Source organism: Crinia signifera, chromosome 9 (assembly GCF_055691185.1).
Source record: "Crinia signifera chromosome 9, ASM5569118v1, whole genome shotgun sequence".
In the NCBI taxonomy this organism is placed as follows: domain Eukaryota; kingdom Metazoa; phylum Chordata; class Amphibia; order Anura; family Myobatrachidae; genus Crinia; species Crinia signifera.
In genome coordinates this window covers 133630402-133655055 of record NC_139225.1, presented here as the reverse complement: position 1 = coordinate 133655055, position 24654 = coordinate 133630402, and the positions used below count along the sequence as shown (strand labels likewise).

The 24654-nt window shown below is 45.9% G+C and overlaps 1 protein-coding gene across 3 annotated transcripts in view; it reads left to right on the top strand.

The window, feature by feature from the left end:
- SLC8A2 (solute carrier family 8 member A2) overlaps window positions 1-24654 on the top strand; it is a 114044-nt gene that overhangs the window by 8720 nt on the left and 80670 nt on the right. For all 3 annotated transcript variants that reach the window (XM_083159867.1, XM_083159866.1, XM_083159868.1), the window contains exon 2: window positions 21115-22936. In XM_083159867.1, coding sequence (XP_083015993.1) covers window positions 21186-22936 — 1751 coding nt within the window. In that variant the 5' untranslated portion in view covers window positions 21115-21185. The remainder of the gene's footprint in view (window positions 1-21114; window positions 22937-24654) is intronic.

Here is a 24654-nt window from a genome sequence, read left to right as displayed (position 1 = left end):
ATAATTAGTTGAAATTGATGTCACTGAGTCAAATTATGACAGTGATAATAATCATAATAACAACAAATTGAGCTGATTACCACATTTTTGTAATTGTTTAAAATAAAAAAAAGAACAAAGAAAAAAATATCTAAAAGAAAATGACTTGTGAGAACAACCCAGCGGAGAGGATGTGTACAGCCAGGCTGGAATGTCCAGCCTCACCACGCACCAAATGGGGCTGATGTGTCAAGTAGTGAAATCAGTGGTGTAACTAGGAAGGGGTGCCGGACGGGGTCCCGACAGTCGGGATCCCAACAGGCAATTACCCGACGTCGGGATCCCGACTGTCAAAACACAGACAGCCGGGTTCCCGTCTGCCACCTGCTATTTTACCTCGTGGGGGTCCACGACCCCTATAGAGGGAGAATAGAATAGGCAAGGGGCTTAGGAGCTTATTCTGATCGTAGCGGCCAAACGTGCGTACGTTCGCTATTAACGTACGCTATCCGTACGCGGCCGTTGGGGTTAGGTCCACCCACAACTCAGCCGCATACGTACGGCCAGAAATATCGGCAAAGGGGAGTGGCGTACAATTGAGCGTACGCCAACGTACACGGACGGGCCAGCCCTTACACTCCGACAACTGGCGTACAATTGAGCGTACACCACCGTTTACGGATGTCTCTCGGCCGTCTTCCCACCGACTTCTTGCGGCTATCTGAGCGTACGCCAGCTTGCACGGACGGGTCCCTATTGTTTTCAATAGAAAACTCAGCTTATGTCACCGCTCGTGAGAGTGAGCGTACGTCCGTGTACGCTGACATACCCCTCATATATATGGACCTGCAAATCTTGCCTTTCAACTATAATTATGAAAATTAATTAATTGATTGAATTAATTAATGTGCAAAATAGTGGGCATGGGCTTAAAACATTGCTGAAACATCCTTTGTAGGTGTTAGATGTGGTTTATGTTCTTGTATCATAAATACAAAACCTATGTTTGTATTAGAGTGAACACGTTGACACATGTCGACTTGTGTAGATTGAGTGTGCTACTGTGTAAAGTCTATGAAAGCATGTAGTGAATGTGTATAACTGTTTAACAAATACCTACCTTAGCGTATATAAGCAGGTCTTAAAAAGATTCTTACCTTAAATTAAACAAACCTTTAAATGTAGAGAAGTATAGAAAGATAAGCTTCCAATGTGTTTGAGTGCTGTGTGTGGCTTGCAGGTAGTGAAATCATGGTTTGGACTTAATAGACTGCATGGTTTGGACTTAATAGACTGTTTGGTAGTAATCCGCGTAAATTAGCTAACCCAGGCGCACGCTGGCATGCGGTATCTGTAGGGGTGGTTTGAGATGTCGGTTGGCGGCTGCCTGTTTTGTGTCCGAAATGAACGGTGCTTTAGTCGATCGTGCGGTAGTAGCACCGCTCATTTTTGGTGCACACCCCCGTGTACGCCCATATTTACGCCCATTTTCCCTCATTATTTCGGCCGCTCCCCTCATCACGCCCCTATGCCGCCCCCAATGCCCGTACACTCGCGTATAGGTTTTTTCGCACGTAGAGACCCGGCCGTAAGCGTTGTGGAGTGTTCGCGCCTGCGCATTAGCGAATGTACGCATGCGCAGATCATAAAAAATCCCGGGACGTACGCGTACGGCCCGGCCGCTCCAACCAGAATAAGGCCCTTAGTTACGCTTGCCATGCTGTCTGAGTCTGCCAGTCAGGATCCCGACGTTGGGCTAATGACTGTCGGGATCCCGACTGTCGGACCCCTGTATCACAACCCTAGGAACTTTCTCCCCACCCCCAGTCATTTTTTTTAGCTACATGCTTATTGCCAGGGTTTTTTCGGTTGTTGCCAAGGGTTTCATGCTTGTTGCCAGGGGTTTCTTGCCTGCAGGCGCGCAAGATTTTGCAGAATCTGGCGCTTCCTGATCATGCTGTACATGCTGCGCTCCCCTGACAGCCGATAGAGGTCCAGTAGAGCCTCTAGCATCTGTCTCGTTCAAGTTGGAGGACCATATCGCATGGAATCTGCGGAGACCATGTTACCCCCTATGTCACCAGTTCCCCCAAGCCACTGGTATTGTAATGCCACTAAGTTAACAGACTGAAGAAGTGCACCAGCTGAGAAGTTGCCGATAGCAACCAATCAGCTACTTCATATCATTTTACAGAATGTAAAATAAATGCTTATTGGTTGCCTGGAGTAACTGCTCCACTAGCCCACCTCTCCAGTACTTTCATTGATTGAAACCACCCCTCTCAGGTTCCAAGCAGAAGATTACACGATCAGCGCCCCAGCTGACATACAGCAGCCAATTAAAACTCTCACTGTCATTTTACTGTCATTTCAAAATCAAAGCCCAAACTGTAATATATTATATAACAGTTGGCAGTGCTGGTCACTTCTGAGTCAGGTTGGGCACTTATTAACCAATGTGAGGCTGATACATTGACCTATATAACAAATGGATCCGATTTTATTTCATTTTTTTTTGTAATATGCCAGGAAATTACTTTAAATAAATGAATTTCTAATACATTTTTGTTTTTATATTTTCCCTTTGGAGGAGGGGTGTGGAGTAATGCATAGTTACCTCCCCTCCTGCATTCTGCAGGAGACTCCCTGAAATAGCAGCAATCTCCCTCATTAGTCTAGCAATCTCCCTCATTTCACCTAACCCACATTACACTGTTACATTTTGGGGGGAAAAGGGAATGAGAGACAGATACATTTACATTGAATCATCAGCAATGATCATACATTTGGATTTAAATAATTTTAAAAGATCCCTCTCAGATGTAGCAGTACACACCCACGCTTCTAGGTGCCACGTTCACAATCTCTTTTCACAATCTATCCATATATGGAACTAGACATGCCCTTTGGGAGGAGCATGACACGCCCCCTCAATGGGCACTGTGCAAAATTCTATTACCAAATATAATCTCCCTGAAACTAGTTTTCAAAAGTAGCAAAGTATGTAGTAATACAAACAATGACTAGGTACACTAATAGCTGGTATACTGTATGTACACCATAAATCAGGCTAGTGAGTTACAGCGCAGACGGTATACATTATACATTGCGGATATTGTGCTGGGAAAAGCTTATGTACGCACACAGCAGCACAGAGCTGCTGGCTGAGGACATTATTCACATCACACACATTCTAAATGGATGGATATTATTAACCATAACCCCTCTGAGTCACTCATCTGACTCAATAGATAATAATAGATAACAGATAGTGAGAATTCCATCCAGCATATAGGTCCAGGGAAGTGGTACTGTGCAATAGCTGATGAATACAGAATAATAGCGGATATAAGGGATGCGGTCATTTGGTCTACATCATGATGGTAGACAGTCATTAGGTTGACACGGGAAAATGTCGACATGGGTCTAGGTCGACATGGGAAAGGGTCGAAAGGTCATTAGTTCGACAAGTCGTTAGTTTGGCAGGTTGTTAGTTCGACATTCAAAAGGTCGACATGGGGTTTTCCACGGTTTTTTGAGCCAACATGTGCCGACAGGCGATATTTCATGCCTTACTATCCACTAGGGCAGGGGTGGCCAACTGGTCAGAGGTAAAGAGCCGAAAAATATCGGTAGTCAAGCTAAAGAGCCGACATCATGCGTGCGCCGAAGGCGCATGCGCCAAAAAAAGGGGCGTAGTCTATTTTGACCCCTTGGGTGGGTGTGATACAAATATGCCTCCAATAGTGCCAGATACACATATGCCCCCCCCCACGGTGCCAGGTATGCCCCACACGGTGCCGGGTATGCCCTCACAGTGCCAAAAAGCTGGTATGCCCCCACAGTGCCACAAACTGCTATGCCCCCACAGTGCCACAAACTGCTATGCCCCCATAGTGCAAATTTCCCAGCAGCAGCACTCACCGTTGTTGCTGCTGCTGCCAGGCGAGGAGAGGACAGTCTGGTGTCCCCCTGCAGTCCTCCTGTCATGTCACCGATGGGAGGAGAGCACAGCACACCGCGCATCTCCTTCCCCCTCACTTCCCTGTGACTGGGCCGCCCACCAATCGAAGCTTGCTGGCCGGCTCCTGATTGGCTGCTGGCCCACGAGCTCTGATTGGCGGACGGCCCAGTCACAAGGATGCACAGTAAGGGGTAGGAGAGATGCGCGATGCACGCTCTCCTCCCCTCAGAAGGAGAAGGGATTCAGGGAACCGGCAGCAGGGGGGACTGGGACAGACGGTGGGCGGCGGGCAGCAGTGGGAGCAGGAGCCGCACTTTACAAGGGGGAGAGCCGCATGAGGCTCAAGAGCCACAGGTTGGCCACCACTGGCCTAGGGCATGGTGGGAGAATAAAATAGTGTGCCGAGTGTAGTGAAGCACCGTGTCTGACGCATCGCGAGCACAGACTGTGTCCATGTCGACGGTGTTGACATTCAGGTCAAATCCCAGTGAAAAACCCCATGTCGACCTTTTGACTGTCGACCTAGACATTGTCGAACTAATGACCTGTCAAACTACCGACCTGTCGAACTAATGACCTTTCGACCTAGAACCATGTCGACCTTTTCCCATGTCGACCTAGACCCATGTCGGCCTTTTCCCATGTCGAACTAATGACTGTCGACCATCATGCTGTAGACCAAATGATCCGAACCCGGATATAAAGGGGTAGATTTACTTGGGGGTTCTATTGAAGATGGGGTGTTGCTTGTATCAACCAATCAGATCTATTCTTTTCTAGAAGGCGCTAAATAAATAAGAAGTAGAATCTGATTGGTTGCTATGGGCAACATCCCAACTTTAACAGAACTCTGTTGAAAGAACATAAAAAAAAAAAATTCTGAATCCTATTCGCTGTTTTTATAGATTGTCCCTAAATAACTATGGTATAGCTGTATAGGTATAGCTGTATGAAGCTGTGAAAAGAGGGGAGAATTGAGCCGGCGGAGACCAATCAGCTGCTGCGTGTAATTATATAGCGTGTGCTTGATAAATGTTACTTCAAAGCCGATTGGTTGCCATGGGCAATTTAACCATTGGAGCACTTCTCCACTCTTCACTGCTTCATACATCTCCCCCCAGGAGTCCATATACAGAGTAACAGACGGTGTTGAGGCTTTTCTGTACACAGGAGCAGGAGAGAACTGGACTTCTGTAATGTTGTTTGTACACATATTACACTATAAGGCTTATGTAGCGCTGGCGGTACATCAAAACAAATCCCCATAATAATGCACTTATTTTGTAATGCATGTGGCACCCACAGTCTGTGTATAGACCGGACGTATCTGTACCCTGTTGCACCTTTGCTTGCTTTAGGCTGAACTGCTAGTGTGCCCCAAGTACAGTGAGCTAGCAGCCATGTATTCGCCTCCGCTGCAGCTGCTTCACCCCTTGGTACAAGATCCCTTCTGCTGGTGCTGATAATAATCACTGGCACAGTTCTTGTCATGCCCGGATGCCTGTAAATATATAAATGCATTAGTGCCATAGCACCAACCACTGCTCTAGGCTGGTGAACATATGGCTGTATACCCCATGGGGTTAAAGGATGCATACAAAATCACTGGGGCTATCCCCAGCCCCTGCAAGCTTACTGTAATTAATGGGTACAATAATAATGAAATACATTACCGTGGCTGCAATCTCCGGTGTACCCGTAGCTGCCAAAGCGTGCTGGTATTGCACATGCCAAGGTGAGCTGGGATACAGGGCACACAGGAACTTGTAGTGCACAAGGAGAGATCAAATATATATAATTAAAAAAAACTAATGACATAAGAGGAGGAGGAGGGAGAGAATAAATCCTGCATGGTCCAGGGATGTAGTAAAGACTGGACCACACTGGGAAGTTGTAATCCCCCCTCCCCATGTCCCTGGTTAAACCTGTCACAGGCACCCCCCTCCCCATATCAAAAGGTTGACATGTGTTTTTCCCGTATTGTCCTCAGGGCCGTATTATAATGGGGGCACAAGAGGTCAGTGCCACTGGGCCCTCCTCCAGTGGCGTAACTTTGAATTGGGCGCCCCCCCGCCGTTAATGGGGGGCGCCCCCCGCCGCACCCCCCGCCCGCAGCCTTACCTGTCTTGCTGGTCCCGTCCCGGCTCCCTTGCTGGCTTCATTCTTCTGCTAGTGAGACGGACCAACACAAAATGTCCGCCCCCATACAGCAGACAGTTTCAGAGAACTGTCTGCTATATGGGTCGGACATTTTATTGTGGTCCTACTCACTAGCAGAAGAATGAAGCCAGCAAGGGAGCCGGGACGGGACCAGCAAGACAGGTAAGGCTGCGGGCACATATTACACATATTACACATATTACACTGCGGCGGGGGGCGCCCCCCATTAACGGCGGGGGGGGGGCGCCCAATTCATAGTTACGCCACTGGAGGAGGGCCCAGTGGCACTGACCTCTTGTGCCCCCATTATAATACGGCCCTGAGGACAATACGTGAAAAACACATGTCGACCTTTTGAGGGGGGGAGGTAACTATGCCCTGCAATGATTAATGGTGCTGAGCATCAGGAGCCAAGGCACACTGACTGTGCAATGCATTACTGGGAATTGACTAATGAGGCTTACACACTGGGCGACTATGCCCAGCATGTATGGACAGCGATGATGTGCGGGGGAAAGCAGCTCAGTGCATACACAATGAGCGGCGGCTTTCCCCCTGCCCGGCACCAATGGAGGGGGGAGGATGGCCTTGCATAGAAAGCGCTATGCAAAGCCGTCCTGAAAGCTGCTCATCTGATGGTATAACCAGCAGATGAATGGATTTCCCGGCAATGTTGCGGGAGCGCGCAGCAGCACTCACCGCTCATCGCCGGACCATACACACTGGGCGGCTTTGAGCTGAAAGCCGCTAAAACCTGCTGTTTTGAGCGACTTTCAGCTCAAAGTCGCCCAGTGTGTATGGGCCTTTAGTCCCATGAGACTTTGCACAAGAGGTCAGGGGCTGAGAGGCTTGTGCTGAGCTCTGCTTGGTGGAGCTCATCATGGGCCAGATTCTCTAAGCTTCAAAAGTGATAAAATGGAGAGTGATAAACAGCCAGCCAATCAGCTCCTACCTGCCATGTCACAGACTGTGTTTGAAAAATGTCAGACAGGAGCTGATTGGCTGGTTGCTTATCACTCTCCATTTTATCACTTTTGAAGCTTAAGGTGCGTACACACGGGGGCGATTATGTGTAATATCGTGGGAAATATGGTCGCTGAGCGACCATATTGCCCGCAGTGGGAGTGTGCACTGGCGATATATTGCCGGGTGCGTGCTCACGTTTTTACCCCTGTAGTGATTGCTGATCGCAGGAACATGCTCCTGCGACCAGCTGATTACCACTGCCGGGCTCCCCCCCCCCCCCCGGGCAGTTTCTTTTTCATCAGCGACCATCTCAACGTAAGTCGACATGGGCACCATCTCCGTGTACTGCGTGCCATGGTGGATGGTAGGGCATGAAATACTGCCTGTCGGCTCAAAAAAAAACGTGAAAAACTCATGTCGACCTTTTGATTGTTGACCTTCCCATTGTCGATCTAATGATTGTGTCAACCTTCCGACCAGTCGACCTTAGCCATGTCAACCTATTTCATGTGTCAATCTGCCCTGTAGACCTTCAGCTGTCCACTTAATGTATGACGACCTTAATAGTGTCGACCTAGCGACCGTATCCCGCATCATGAGGCCCAGTGTCACCATTGCTACCATTCTTCTTCTTCCTCCTCTTCTTATATTAATGAGTTACAAGTGGGCACGGCTCATTGAGCACCACAGCGAAACGTCCCTTTTATAGAACGCCCACAGCGCACTCTTTTCCACAGTGAATCTGTTTATATAAAATAACTTCGGAAATTGTCCTGAAGAAAAGGACTATAAACATGTATATTACCATACCCTCCAACATGGCCCATTCCATTAGGTACAAAATGCTCTGTTCCTGGACTTCCCTGCCAGTGGCAGTTGCAGAGGTGGGGCTGCAGCACAGTCCAATATTCTAATAGGGGAGCCACTCCAAACAATACTGTCCTGGACTCACTGGCAGTTGATGTGACCCCCCTCTTTGAATTTTGGACTGTGCTGGAGTTCAACCTCTGTAACTGCCACTGGCAAGAAAGTCCAGGAACAGAGCATTTTGTACCTAATGGAATGGGTCATGTTGGAGGGTATGTATTATCTTACCACAGCCCAGCGCAAAAAGAGCTTCTTTCCTATCTGAAATAAATCCCTTTGTAATATAATACTTACTCTAAACCCTTTCATAAAAATAACCTCCCGAAAAATTCTGTTGCATTCTAGCAACAATGTTGCAGTCATTCACACATATGTAATATGTACAGATATTGTGGCATGAAGTCCAGGATAATAGCGGTGGCACTGTGCAGATGGTGCGATATAAAAAAAAAACGACACGAGCATCGCCATGGAAACGACACTCGCTTGGTGAAGATTGTACGCATCAATCTCCCATTATGTTAGAAGAGGAAAAATGTAATCCTATCAAAACAATTATACCGGTGTCAAAAATGACTCCTATACCCAGCGACGACCCCCTCCTTCCCCCTCCCGCCGACACAGGGCAGAGGTCTGCGAGGATCACAATTGCGTGACAATTATCTTGTTAAATGAATGAGAAAAGAACAGTTAAAGATATTCGTTCTGTTCAAGATTCCGGTCTACATTGGAATGGAAGCCATCGAGTAGGATTCAGTGTCACCAAGACAACCGCTTCTCCCAAAATAAACATCTCTAATGCAAGCAGCTTCCAGATTCCATTATCCAGCTCAGAGGAACGGGGGAAACCAGCCAGACCAGGGCTATAATCACTGTATTATATGATGGGATAAGGGCTGGTTGGCAGTGTGATGCTAAATTATACAAACACACAGACCAGCAAAAGAATGGTAATCTCATCAACAATCCGCGCACACATCACACAGCAGACTGAGGGTCATAGCATAACAGGGGTCAATGGGAGACCCCTTGCAGTATACGTACACGGCTCTGTAGGAGAATACGCAGCGGTAATAAGTGTGAGCCACCCAGGAGACATGCGAGTCTGGCTTCCTGGCACAGACGATATTAATACTACTATTAGCACTTTGTAGGCAGGATGGTTGTAAATGGTTGCAGCTGATCGCTGTTGTGCAAATTCGCATTGATCGATTATCAAACGAGCACATGAGTACGGATCGCAGTACGCATGCGCAACGCCAACCGGGGACAAAACTCTATGCAATTTTTTTATATTGGCAAGCTGGCTACAGTTTGATTGACAGGAAGTTGCGGTTTGTGGGTGGTAACCGGACGATCTCGGGGAGTGTCAGGAAAAACGCACAGACTGCACACAATGGAAAATAATAATTCCCAAGCCATACGCAAGCCTTGCACAGGCGGGATTTCACTCTGGCTGGGCGGCGGCTATCTGATTGCTGGGCTCTGCAAAATCGCATCAGGTCTGAATAACCCCCTGTGTTTGAAAAATTACAGCTAGGAGCTGATTGGTTGGTAGTTTATCTCTCTCCACTTTGTCACCCTCCAAGGCTTAGTACATCTGCTCCAATGCCAAAAGCTGCTGGTGACCATCTCTAGAGACTCAAGAGTTGGGTGAGACGGTCCAGACACTTCCAAAGGGAGCCTACAAAGGCTGTGCTGAGGTTCTGTGTACAGTTGTTCATTTGTCTGTCAGTTAGTTGATAGACTTTCAGGTTGGCTTGCTAGGCAGCATACATTCCCTGCCTAGCGAGCCCATAAACGCTGCCTGGACGGGTTAACTACGATTTTATCACGAGATAATTCTGATATTGGTGGCGGCGCTGGCCCGGCGGGGTGCCGGCACTTGCTAATAGCAGTGGGGAAGGTAGTGATGGCGGGGGGAGCGTCAGACATGCTCCAGCTGCAGCATGGCCAACCTTAACAAGGACCTCCCTCGTCTGAAAATTGTTAACGATATTGAGTGTGACATTGTGAACAATATCGCTCTGGAGTATGTATGGGGCTTAACACAACTGCTCACCCCTGTTACTCACTGGCACCATGCTGGTGTCACAGCCTGTCCCTTCTAGGTACAGTTACATGAATCCTGAAACATAGATCACAGAGTGGAAGTAAGAAACTGCAGTATCATATTTACATATATATCGAGTGGTATGGCGAGGGGGCTTACAGGGAGCGGGTTCCGGATGATCGGTCTACAGTCAATAGGCTGACCTCATAAATTTGTCAGGTGCAAAAGGACGACTACTTTAGGTGGACAGGTTCAAAAAGTCAACATGACAATAATCAACAATGCATTTTTTTCAACTTTTTATCATTTACCGAATAGTAACCTGTGCCAAGCGGATCGGTAGTGTAGGCGGCAGCCACCTTGCCCAAAGCGAGCCTCTCGATGGCACACTAGATCATCTTACAGTACATGTGGTTAGAAAATGACACAGAAAGATTATTTGTGTTGCGCTTGACAGGGGCGGATTTAGGGGTGAGGGCGCCCATAGGCACAACAATAATGGCCGCCCCCCTGCCTAATTGTATTATTTTTATTGATTAGCTAGAAGCCCTCATTTGCTGATGGCCAATTTAATATAATAATAAAATCCAACAACTAACATTTTTTTATTATGTATACATATTTACTAAGTAGGACAACTTACAGGGGCAGTATCTGCATGTCCTATTCATTTACACTCTAATCTAGATGGAATATGGTACAGTACAGTGGAAACATTTAGCAGTTATTGGTACATTTCAGGCTGATAGTACTATCACAGGCATCCAAGTGCCGCCCCCAAACATGTGCCGCCCCAAGGCCACGCTTGAACATGTCAACCTTGTTACTGTGTCACCCTTTTGTACCTGTGGAACCTTTCTTATGTTTCCACATTGACCCTGTTCACCTTTTGTCCCAGTTGACCCATGTGGGGCCTACCTATTTCGTGTACATCCAATAATCCACACCCACAGGGAGCAGTTGTTGCAAAAACTAATTATATAACATTTTATGAATTTTACCTCCATGGTTAACAGCAGATACGGTAGGCTAAAGCAGGGGTGGCCAAACTGGTCCTCGAGATCTACCAACAGTCCATGTTTTCCAGGCCGCCTGTCAATCTGTAGAATATGTCAGTTAGGAATGAATGCAGCAGGTTTAAAAATGTAAACTAGGAAAATACAATTATAAAATAAATTCCATATAAATTGATATAAATAAATCCATATATCTGAGAGAGTGCCACACGACTAGAGAATTAGAAAATATCAAAATGTATTATAAGAATTCTTTCTTTATAATATATATATAAAATAAGATAACATAAAATAAACAAAGCACATATACAATCGATTCACAATAAAATAATTTCATCAATAAAGATTTTTTAATTGTACGGGAAACGTCTTTAAAGCCCTAAAATCGGGTCGGTCGGGTCTGATCGGGTCCCATCGCATACCTTAAGTTATGTATGCGATGGGACCCGACGGGCGCCGTGCTAGGAAACAATGCTAGGAAACAAGTACCAAAATTGTTTATAAAGTCCAGAGATCACCATCATTATTACCACTGAGACTTTTCCTTTTTATATGGTGGATATTATAATTACCACTCCAGAGTTGGTTTAAATTTGAATAATCAATTTAAATTAATTTTTATTTATTAAGTGATTTTATTGTGAATCGATTGTATATGTGTTTTGTTTATGTTATCTTATCTTATTTTATATAATAAAGAATGAATTCTTATAATAAATTTTGATATTTTCTGATTCTCTAGTCGTGTGGCGCTCTCTCATATATACATATTTTTTTATATCAATTTATATTGAATTTATTTTATAATTGTATTTCCTAGTTTATTCTTACTCAGACAACCTCCAGATTATGTATCGGGGGTGAGTGGTGCGCTATCAACAGCTGCTGGCACTGGGTTGTCAGACCCAAAAAACAATATAGGAAAAAAAAGGAGAAATGTGCCAGCGCTGGCTGAATAATTATGAAGACCAGACGGTATCTCAAAATTAATACAAATTTAATTATGCATATAAAAACATGGAATAACAAAAATTATAATAAAAACAATGAATAATTGTTAAAAAAGAGAGCACAAGATGCTGGACTGATATATGCGGAGCTCCACAAATGTGGAATATGAATTGAGATTCGATAATATTACCATCTGTAGTAGGCTGGTGTGGATGACAAACAGCAATATGAGTGATGTTGTAGTCCCTGTTGATATGGTTCCCTGTGAAGGGATGAGGGTAATTCTCCCTATTTGGCGTCTTCTCCTTTTGTGAATGGATCTTTTTAGGAACTAAGCTGAAGTCCCATAATTTCATAATTATTCAGCCAGCGCTGGCACATTTCTCCTTTTTTAACCTCCAGATTATCACTGGGAGCAGCCCCCAATAACTACCTAACTTATTTAATCATTTTAATTATTTAATTATTAGATTATATATTTTATGTGATTTCCTTTTTTGTTTTGTTTGTCTGTTTAAAAATGTGACCGTAATGGCTACAGCTGTGCACCAGCAAGGTGGTCCGGGAAATGTGACAGTTAGTAATGACTACAGCTGTGTACCAGCTAGGTGGTCTGGGAAATGTGACAGTTAGTAATGACTACAGCTGTGCACCAGCTAGGTGGTCTGGGAAATGTGACAGTTAGTAATGACTACAGCTGTGTACCAGCTAGGTGGTCTGGGAAATGTGACAGTTAGTAATGACTACAGCTGTGTACCAGCTAGGTGGTCTGGGAAATGTGACAGTTAGTAATGGCTACAGCTGTGTACCAACTAGGGAGTCTGGGAAATGTGACAGTTAGTAATGACTACAGCTGTGTACCAGCAAGGTGGTCTGGGAAATGTGACAGTTAGTAATGACTACAGCTGTGTACCAGCAAGGTGGTCTGGGAAATGTGACAGTTAGTAATGACTACAGCTGTGTACCAGCTAGGTGGTCTGGGAAATGTGACAGTTAGTAATGGCTACAGCTGTGTACCAACTAGGGAGTCTGGGAAATGTGACAGTTAGTAATGACTACAGCTGTGTACCAGCTAGGTGGTCTGGGAAATGTGACAGTTAGTAATGGGTACAGCTGTGTACCAGCTAGGTGGTCTGGGAAATGTGACAGTTAGTAATGACTGCACCTGGTTAACAGCTAGGTGGTCTGGGAAATGGGACAGTAATGCTTGCACCTGTGCACCAGCTAGGTGGTCTAGAACAGTGGTTCTCAACCAGGGTCCTCAGGGAGCCCCAACGGTGCACGTTTTCCAGGTCACCTCACAGATACACAGGTGCACTAATTACTCACTGGCACATTTTAAAAGATCACAGGTGGAGCTTATATTGTCACCTGCGACTCTGTGAGGAGACCTGCAAAACGTGCACTGTTGGGGGTCCCTGAGGACCGAGGTTGAGAACCACTGGTCTAGAAGACATAAACTAGATCTTGAGGACCGGTTTGGCCAGCCTACGGCTAAAGGAAGCTGCAGCCCTTGACCATGAATGCAATAGCAACACATTAGGAACTGAATTATACAACGTCTCCATCCCTCATTATATTTTATTCAACTTATTTAACAAGTAGTGATAAGTACCACACACAGGAGCTGCCCCCGTCATTTATCCCGCCACAGGCCAGAGCCACTTGAGACATCCTGTCCTTTTGTTCCTGATTAAATTAACATTGAAGATCTTTGATTTCTGACAAACTCCTATTCTGAAGCCCATCTTTGCACTTTGCCTCTCGCGGTTCCCTCCCTCGGGACAGCTCTCCATGCACCCAGGCTCAGTTTGATGCTGAGGAATTTTTCACACGTCTCTCTGGGGCTTTCCTTCCCCAGCTTAACGCTCGATCCTGACTCTATATCTTAATTTTTCTCGGCAATAAGATCTATGGAATCCCTGGACGATTGCTTTGATGTATCCAGACAAGTCTTTTATGTTCTGCGGCTGCCTCCTGTTCTCTCACAACGCACACGTTGAGGTCCTTAAAGTCTTGTCTCCAAAGGCTTTTAATGTAAAATACTGTTCCAATTTCCCTCTGTTCTGTGTTTCTCACGTTGAATCTAGTCTCTTGTTCTACGGAAATGTACAGACAAATGTATCTGTTCTTTTGGATAATACAGAGATATTTCTAGGTCACTACCTGCAGACTCCTGCAAGACTATTATTCTGTAATGAACAAGGATGCTGGTATATCGCACACAAAACAGCCAAGGCTATTACCAGAGCAAAATGTTCCAAAAAACTCTCGCTGTGGGCTAGATTTAACAACGCTTGGCCAGAGACAAGACGGAGAGAGATAAGGGGGTCTAGTTACTAAGCCTAGAAAGTGATAAAGTGGAGATAAAGTGCCGGCCAATCACATACTGTACCTCGGCCAACTGTCCTGATTACAGCAGGACAATCCCGCTATTTGGAGGCTGCCCCTCCCACAATCGGCAATGTCCCGTGAGCAGGGGGGGGGGGGCAGTTGGGGTGAAGCAGGAGATCATCTCTGATCTGCTCGACAGGGAGGGAGCTGGGGGCTGTCCAGTCGCTAGGAGAGGTCTGGGCATGCCCCCGAAAATAATAAAAACTTGGGTTACAGGGTATGGGTAGAAACCGTACCCAGACAAGACCCCAGACCAGGTACAGGGGGTCCGGGGGGTGTCCTGTACGGGGGTCTGGGGGGGCTTCAGCTGTCACCAGGGAGAGTAGGGGGAGAATACAGCCTCCCTGTATGGTCTGGAAATGTAGAAAAAACAGAACGGTCCGGAAAATTACATAGACCCCCATAGTGGGAGATGCATCACATCTCTCCAAGCTTTGATAAATTGCCCCCTATGTTCCACAATTCTCTGCCTCCATGTCAGTACAATACATTAGTGGTGTTCACCAGTTTATGAACTTGTATCTTCTGCCGCTGCGTGGTGCGTAAGAGAAGACTGCCCATGTAATGACTGCAGTGCAGTCCAAATAGCGGAACCATACCCCATGGATTTTGGAGTGCAGTCCCGCATCTGTAGCAGCCCTTGCTGGGACATAAATAAATAGTACTAGCTATCCATAGCTCTCTAATTTTCTGGGTTGGCAAATCTGAACGTGTTATCCAGAATACCAAGATAGCCTGCCTCAGGTATGCTGGTGTCTCTGTCTCTCCATGGCTGCCTATCAAAGCTCCAGTCCCCCCACTGATGATAACGGCATCCCTGAAGAGTAGTGCCCCCTTCAGTGCAGAAGCCCAGTCACAGACAACTCCATTGACTCCCAGAGTTCCACCTCTTTCTATAAGCACATATGCCATACCTCCAAGTAATCATGCCTGTTGTTCCTACCTGAGTGCAGATAGGTAGGGACAACCTATGTGCAGTCAGGTGTGTGGGAGGGGGCTGACTTTATCTACTCTTCTCACATCTTGCTATGTGAAGGCAGAGGGAGACAATGGGATTCTTTTTTTCGTTACTTATGCAGGAACGTAAAGCCATAATCTTAGCTGGCATTATCCTTACTGCTTTGTGCTCATTCTCTTCGATTTACTACTCTCAGTCTTATACTTCTAACATCTCAGCCAGTATGACTTATGCATTGTGAGTCGAATCGCATCTTAATGTATCCTCCTCATCTCCAGTTAGTGCGCCTTGCTCGGCTCTCAATGCTCATTTATAAAAGGATTGATTGGGGAAAAAAAGGCCAGATTGGTGCACAAACAGGAAATGAGACGTAATCATATGTGTATGTATTCCCAGTCCAATCGAGGTCCAACCTGATTACTTGGCAGGAACTAACTCACTAAAAACAATTGGCCTTCCCCGCTTCATGTTCAGATGGAAGTACACTTTACAGATGAACGTTCTCTATAGTTTCACAGTTTATTTATAAAATATTCTTAATGTCAAGTGAGTTCTAGAACATTGACGTAGCTATCGTTGTGCAGATTATTCGCTATCGTTGTGTTTGGTTCTAAGACAAAACGTACAGGGGTAAATTTACTAAGGGGGCTGTTCTGTTGTAGATGGGATGTTGCTCATACTGTAGTAACCAATCAGAAGCTACTTCTTATTTATATAGCACCTTCTAGAAGATACTAGATAGAATCGGTTTGGTTTCCCATAGCAACATCCCATTCTCAAAAGAACTCCCATCTTAGTAAATAAACCCCACATAGTCACTGTGTACTGAGGGCCTCATTCAGCTTGGTTAGCAAAGCTGAAAACACACATCTGGGCAAAACCATTCCAGGCGGGGTAGATGTAACGTGCATAGATATTTAGATTTGAGTCATTTTGTTTCTGTGCAGGGTAAATACTGGCTGCTTTATTTTTAAACTATTTAGATTTGAACACACCCCACTCAAATCTAACTCTCTCTCTGCACGTTACATCTGCCCCGCCTGTAGGGCAACACGGTTTTGTCCATTAGGAAAAGATTTTGCTAGTGAGATCCCTACTGAATAACCCCCTAAGTCCGGTAATAATAATAATGCCAATAATTTAGCAAAAAGCCGTACATCTATACCTGACAGGATGATTGATCTGCATCTGCAACACTGGGGAGGGTTCCGTCCCTTTCCTACATAGGACTGTAACGCGTGCCACAAGTAATTACTGTCATATCTGAGGCTTTTGAGAAACCTCAGTAAAGGCATTTACTCCTATATCCCTGAAGGTCTGTTAATACTGTACACAGCAGGAAAGGGCTACATAATAAGAGGTATAAAATTGGCTCCTCTATATCAATCACGGAGGTCTCCTCTTGTCTGAAATTTTGTGTAAATTCCATTTTTCCAGGCAGTTGTCTATTTTTGGCCTATTCAGGAGATTATGATAATCAATGGCTCCATTGTGGTATGATGCATAATTTAGCATCCTACGCGTTGAAGGCCTTTGCTGTAGTCTTGGGATGTGCTGCACCCCCTATGTCTCCAGTCAGGGGAATGAAGACTGGAGCGTGTTGCAGCTTTAATGGGTTCCGGGATAGAGGATCGGCCATGTTTAGGTCAACACATGGTTGTCCACTAGTGGTCGACGGAGTCTAGTTAGACGTCTAAACTTGGTTGGCCATGGTTAGATAGACAGTGACGCTAGATAGATGCATGTGAAGGACTGAGGGGAACGGGGTTGATAGCAGAAAGGTCTGCACAAGTTTTTTTTTGTTAATTGACTTGTTCTTACCTCACGATCCAAGTGGGAATAGAGTTATATTATAATAGAGTGCTGAGTGCAAAGAGTACACTCATCTGGTGTCAATGTCGGCAGATTTCGATATAGACTCCACCCCCCCCCCCCCAAAAAAAAAAATCTTAAACGCATGTCAACATTTTCCTGTGTTGACCTCCACGCACACCGGTTTTGCCTGTGTCTACATTTTGACAATGTCAACATAGGCCGTTCCAACCTTTTTTTATGTGTCGACCGATTCACTGCCAACCAATAGTGGTCGCCCCATTACTGTCGACCTAATGATCCAGACCCCACTGTTGGCCTGTTTTTTAGTTAGGCATGGAATGCATATGAGGCTGTATTCAGATATCTGAAGATTATTTAATTGAAAACTAGGGTGACAGTTAATGGGATGCGATTTTTAGTAAGGTTCTGAAATCGCACATTGTCGCATTTTCCAAAATTAGGATTTAAAAAAAAAAATTGCGCGTGAAAAGTGCTGCCATATGGTGTGATTTTTAGACATGAAAATGTGTGAGTTTTAGTTATGAAAATGTGCAAATTAGTGGACATGTGCGTTTCTTTGGGGGAAAAATGGCATGAGGTCCCCCCTCCCGAGCATAACCAGCCCCGAGCTCAAAGAACCAGTCCTGGTTTTAGAAATTCAGAGGAGCAAAAACATAGGGGATCCCCAGGATTTCTGGAAGCGGGGGACCCCTTTATTGGTGGGGTACCCACTTCTCCAGGGTCCCTGTCTGGGCTGACCAGCCACGGGGTTCAAAGCTTTGGCCGGGGGAACTTACATAAAAGGTTTTCCCCGGCTGTGGCATTACCCTCTTGGCTGTTTGGGCCTGGTGACGTTTGCCAAGAAAACAGGGGACCCCTACTCATTTTGTCCCCCATATTTTGAGAACCAGGACAGACACTTTAGCCTAGGGCTAGTTATGCTCAGGAGGAGCGACCCCACGCCGTTTTTTTTTTTTTTTTTTTAACTTTTACACATATTTTTGGACAGAACCCTGCACAGATTGCGCTGAACTGTGCAGGGTTCTGTCAAACTCCTCTGCCAGAACCTGGTCTATTTGTGTTGTGATTTTTGGTAACGTTTTCCCAAAATCTCATCCTACTAAATTTGCGAGTTGAAGTGTGAAAATAAATAATTGGGTCAGTGTTTGCGATTTTTGGGGCAAAATGTGCGATTTTTAACTGCAATTCGCATCCTATTAAGTTGGCGATTTCGGGAAAACTTCTGAATTCCCCAATTTTTTAACTATAAATCTAAATATCTCACCCATTAAATGTCACCCCTAATGTACAGATTGGTAAGACACAAGAATCCTCATCATCATCATCAACTGAGAAACTTATACCAAGTCTAAAGGCTGCATTTCAAAGCTGTTTTGAGCGGCTTTCAGCTCAAAGTCGCCCAGTGTGTATGGTCCTTTAACCATACAAAACATTGCAGAACATGGACTACAAATTGAATTCCATTACTGCATTGGCCATAATAATACACAGATAAGAAGCACCAACTGAACCCAGCCGGTGGGCAGCGGAGATGATGGTATAAGGGAGGGACAGAAATGCACAATAGGGAGGAGGGCCTTGCTCGTCAGAGCTTACAATAACATGGGCAAGGAGGCAAATGAACATATGGCCAATTCTAAAACAGGTCCTTTGTGTAGATTCTATAAAATTGTAGATATTACAGTTGTACATTTTACATTAGGAAAATTAAGCATAAAAAATCAGCAAATCTGAGCAATAAACTGTGAAATAAGGAATTGCACCCTTCTGCGCTTAATACCAAGCCAACCTGAATTAGTCCCAAAGTCCATTAATGATAAATTCGTAAATGTTGGTAAAATTAATTTAAAAAAAACTTCAGAAATATAAGAAGTAACGCCCATCGGGCCCCCTGTCAGAAAAAGTCCAAATTTACTTTTTACAATTCTGCAGTGGCCTCCAAGAACCATTGCCCTTATCTTATCCTGACTGTACAGTTGTGCAGACGTTTCTGTAGAGATAATCCGCGTTCACAGTCAGACCAAGAGAATCCCAGGGGCTCCCCTTGTTTAACGGTATGAAATCTGCAGCACCTGGCCCCAGATTCCTGTACTTCTCCGGCTGGTACACAGGGCAATCCCAGGGGTGGGAGGTGTAAAAATAGCGCAGACGTTAAGTCTGTCCCTGTTTGACAGGTCTCCAGAGACAGCAGCAAACAAAGGCTGGGCGCAGAACGAGGTGGCAAATACAGCGGCTAGCTCAGCTGTAACATGTAGCATAAACAAGCAACATGGCCCTTTGTCAGACAACATTCTGTGTCACATTTTCCACACTTACCAGAGAAAGAAATCAATTCTTTTAAAAGTACACTGTAAAGAATAATGATAATGTGTCATTTATAGCAGTGTCTGGCTGCCTGTTTATTTGGTGTTTTTGTCTCGGATTTAGTCGTCTTTAAACAAAGCTATGAATAGTAACTTCACATATGCACTTTGGGGCTGATGCACAGTTTAAGGCAAGGCGTCCATTATCGTGTTCGTGTTAGGGCCGATTATTTGTGTACAGTCAGCTGCGGAGCATGGGTAGTGAAACTCAGCTTTAACCCCTGTATCTCTTTCTTGGACCTCAAGTTTAAGGGGTGTTACTGTTTGAAAAAAGATTTTGTTGGCAATGACGTGTGTGCAGGTGTAGGCGGCGACCTACGGGGACCGGCGGCGGGGACCGACGGGGAGCTCCGTCGGAATGGGGTATGCGAGCGACTCGTGCGCCCGCCCCCTTCCGACGGATGGCAGAAATGACCCCCTGAGCCCCCTTTAATCCGGCCCTTTAGCAGATGACTCCAGCTATCAATAGCCCAGTTACTGAAGCAGTGCTTCAGCCCAACCTCAGCAACTGCCACTGGCACAGAGCATTTTGTCCCTCCTGGAATGGGTCATGTGGGGAGGTATGCTCATTATGTACCTGCACGGTGTCAAGATGGCTTCACGCATGTTTGATATTGATCTTTGTGGCCATCTTGGGATAGGGCATGAAGCCTCCCTGGAGAAAGGAAGTCCAGAATCTGTGCAGAGGTTACCTGATAGCATTAGTAAAACATCAGTGACATCACCAACATGCGGTGACAATCAGCACTGGATCTTGTGAGGGTAGGGTAAGGTTTGGAGGACTTTGATAACAGGTAGTTAGTGGATGGACTTAGGAAGCCCCCAACATATCGGTCATGTAAGGATCACTTCTCTGGGATACTGTAGCAGAGCACTGAGGAAGAAGGAAGCTTCAGATTATCATGATTGTCAACAGGGGTGGGTTTAGTGTTGTACACTACCTGGATTGCGGTGCCACATGTCTACCAGCGGACCAACCTTACCTGCCAGTTACTCTCACATAGAAAGTCTCCTTTTCCTGTGTCGACCATTGCTTTTGTCAACATTTTGTCCATGTCGACCTAGTGCATGTCCACCTTTTCCACGTGCCAGCCTTTTCACTGTCGAACAGTCCTACATTCATTCTATCTAATAATCCACAATCCAGCGATGGACCCCACCAGATGGCTACATTGGAAAAAACACACTTTTGGCTGGAATTTTATATTAATTTCACAGTTAAACTGTTTATTCATTTTTTTTTTTTAATATTCTGTTGTCATTGGTGTTCCTGCTTCTGTCTATGATGGGAATTAATCAGTTATTTAAAGCTCTTCAGGCAGAAACACACTAAGGGGGGGCTGATGTATAAATACAGATAGGAGGGAAATCCACCATTTTCAGAGGATTAGAGCATCAATTACTGTAAGTGTCGTATGTGTTATCCTATTTCTTCAGTCGGCAGCAGGGTACCCATTGGTTTCTACAGGGAATATGATGTGGTCAAATAAATAACAATCTGAAAATTTGCCCCAAACATTAGCCCATATTCATGTGATCCAATGTATTACCCTCTTTCTTTATACATTCTCCGATTGACTCTAATTTTACTATTTTATTTCTTACAGGCTTCTTTGACCACAGCTGCCATTAGACCACCGCCACCTTGCTTGAAGCCACCGTCTCCGACGGATCAGTTATGGCATACCCACTGAGATTTGGAATCCTTCTGCTAGTATCTGTACTCTCTTCAGCCACAACAGAAATAAAGGACAATGTCACCTGTAGAGCATCAGGGGAAACCGTGTGTCAACCCGGCATCCTGCTCCCAGTCTGGAGCCCCCACAATCCATCAACGGGAGATAAGGTGGCGCGAGCTGTGGTTTACTTCGTGGCCATGCTGTACCTTTTCCTTGGGGTGTCTATAATTGCTGACCGCTTCATGGCATCAATTGAGGTAATCACATCGCAAGAGAAGGAGATTACATTGACCAAGCCAAACGGGGAAACCAGCGTGGCAACTGTGCGCATCTGGAATGAGACCGTTTCCAATCTCACATTGATGGCACTAGGTTCCTCTGCTCCGGAGATCCTCCTCTCTGTGATCGAAGTGTGTGGTCACAACTTCCAGGCAGGAGATCTCGGACCAGGGACCATTGTTGGTTCCGCTGCTTTTAACATGTTTGTCATCATTGCCATATGTGTCTACGTCATCCCCAATGGCGAGTCAAGGAAGATAAAGCACCCGAGAGTCTTTTTTGTCACTGCCACTTGGAGTATCTTCGCTTACATATGGCTTTATCTCATTCTTGCGGTTATTTCCCCAGGACGCGTACAGGTCTGGGAGGGATTGGTTACCCTCTTATTTTTCCCAGCCTGTGTGTTGTTTGCATGGGTTGCGGACAAGCGTCTCCTCTTCTACAAGTACGTTTACAAAAGGTACCGAGCTGATAAACGTAGAGGCATCATCATCGAAACCGAAGGCGAGTTTCCTAAAAGCATAGAGATGGATGGGAAGTTGGGAGGAGCTGCGATGGTGGCCACAGAAATGAAAGACCCCAGTGCTCAAGAAAGTGCCGCAGCGGCAGCTGCTGAAGCCAAGGAACTCGATGAAAGCCGCAAAGAGGTCATCAAGATCTTAAAGGAACTGAAGCAGAAGTACCCAGAGCGGGAGTTGGACCAGCTGGTAGAAATGGCCAACTACTATGCCTTGCTGCACCAGCAGAAGAGCAGAGCCTTCTATCGTATCCAAGCTACACGTATGATGATTGGGGCAGGCAACGTGCTGAAAAAACACGCAGCAGACCACAGCAAAAAGCCAGCTAACCTGCAGGAAGTGACATCTGACCCTGACGAGGAAAATACCAGCAAAATCTTTTTCCAACCCTGTAACTACCAGTGCCTGGAAAATTGTGGGTTTGTGACTCTCAATGTTACTTGCCAAGGAGGAGATGGTGCAAGCACCTTCTATGTGGACTACAAGACAGAGGACGGGTCGGCCAATGCAGGCTCTGACTATGAATATAGTGAGGGAACATTGATTTTTAAACCGGGTGAGACCCAAAAAGAAATAAAAATTGGCATAATAGACGATGACATCTTCGAGGAAGATGAACATTTCTTTGTGCGACTGATGAACTTGAGTGTAGGAGATGCAGAGGGGATGTTTGAACCAGATGGGGACGGACGTCCTAAAGCACGCCTGATCTCTCCCCTCATCGCCACAGTCACCATACTGGATGACGATCATGCTGGGATATTTACTTTTGAGGAGAAACTAATTCATGTCAGTGAGAGTGTTGGGGTCCTGGAGATACGAGTGTTGAGGAACTCTGGGGCAAGAGGAACCGTCGTCATACCGTATCGGACGGTAGAAGGCACAGCAAGAGGAGGAGGCATTGACTTTGAGGATGCCTATGGAGAGCTGGAGTTCCAGAATGACGAAACAGTGTAAGTAGCAAGACCAATGTAGTAGACAGATGTTAAGACTTATGCTGGGTACACACCAGAATGATTTGGGCTCAATTCCCCTAATTTCAATTCAATTTCAACCGATCGTATGTAAAAAAAAAAGCAGAATTGGGCAGGTTTTCAATGCGATTCCGATCCGATGCGCGGGACGCCAGTCGTTTGGTCGCTTTGTAGGTTTTACCTGCTGCAGTACAGATTCGTCAACTACATTGGATTGAGAAAAAAATCATTTTCGGATCGTGTGCTCCAACAGATCGGGCGACTATCGAAAGATTTCAAGGAAATCATCGCACAATCATGGTCATTCTGGTGTGTACTATACTTTAGGTTGTATCCTGCACTGGTCGTACCCACATTATCGATCCTGACTGTATTAAGGATTCTTTATATTTAGAATTTGCATGCAGTTTAATAAGTCTTTAATAAGGTGTTTCGGGTGACCACATCTTACACAATATTATATGGACCAGTGGAAAAATACCATTTTCATGGTAACTGGACTCTGCTCTTAATGATTTTATTCAAACTCAAATATGCATAAAAATGATGTATAGTCATTGTGAAAAATAATGTATTCCCATAGGCTGAACATTAGCAAAGTGAAAATAAATATACCTTGTACACAGGGGGCCTGATTCTAATCTCATCGGTCCCCCCGCGTGTTTGCAAAGGGGACCGATGTTGATGTGCAGGGCTTCTGTGCGGGCGCCTTCGGAGACTTGCATAGTCCCTCGCACAGGGGGAGCGTGATGGAGGTGGGCATGGGGCGTTCGCATGATTTCTGGCCCGCACGCTACCCTGCAAATGGATGTTTATGCAAAACATCCATTCGCAGTGGGGCAGGGATATTCGCTGGGCGGCGAACTACCGCCACTTAGCGAGCCAACCAGAATGACCCCCAGAGTCTGGTTAAGGAGGGGTGAGGAGGTGCAGGGACATAGTACCCCGACCCCCCTCTGTTAGCCCCCCCAGCTGGAGTAGCACACTGCTGCACAATGCAGTTTTAGAGGTGTGCACTGCACCGCCACTGGGCACTACGACTCCTACACACCAGCCATAAGATCAGCTGCTCAGTGTTTCTATTGCAAATGCTGGCCTCTCTCTTAAAAGGCTTGCTAAGCAGCGAACTACCGCCACTTAGCGAGCCAACCAGAATGACCCCCAGAGTCTGGTTAAGGAGGGGTGAGGAGGTGCAGGGACATAGTACCCAGACCCCCCTCTGTTAGCCCCCCCAGCTGGAGTAGCACACTGCTGCACAATGCAGTTTTAGAGGTGTGCACTGCACCGCCACTGGGCACTACGACTCCTACACACCAGCCATAAGATCAGCTGCTCAGTGTTTCTATTGCAAATGCTGGCCTCTCTCTGCAGTACAGTGGCGGTGCAGCTGCCGTTGCTGCAGTCACAGTGTCACCAGCCACATCCCGAGGGACCCACCAGCCCCTGAGAGGGAAGCGCAGACAACTCCTGTTAGTGACTGCTGTGACAGCAGTCACCAGCTCAGCTGGGACAACAGGCACCAGGACTGCTGTCCTTTGCTGCAGTCACTGTTGGCACCCCCGTCACTGCTGGCGTATAGGCAGCTGAGTCCCAGGCACTGTTGATAAGAGGGCTGGAAGATTGGGTAACAATTCTAGTAAGTACTTTTATATGTTAGTAATTACTGTATGTGGCCTCATGTAACATTCTCTAAACAC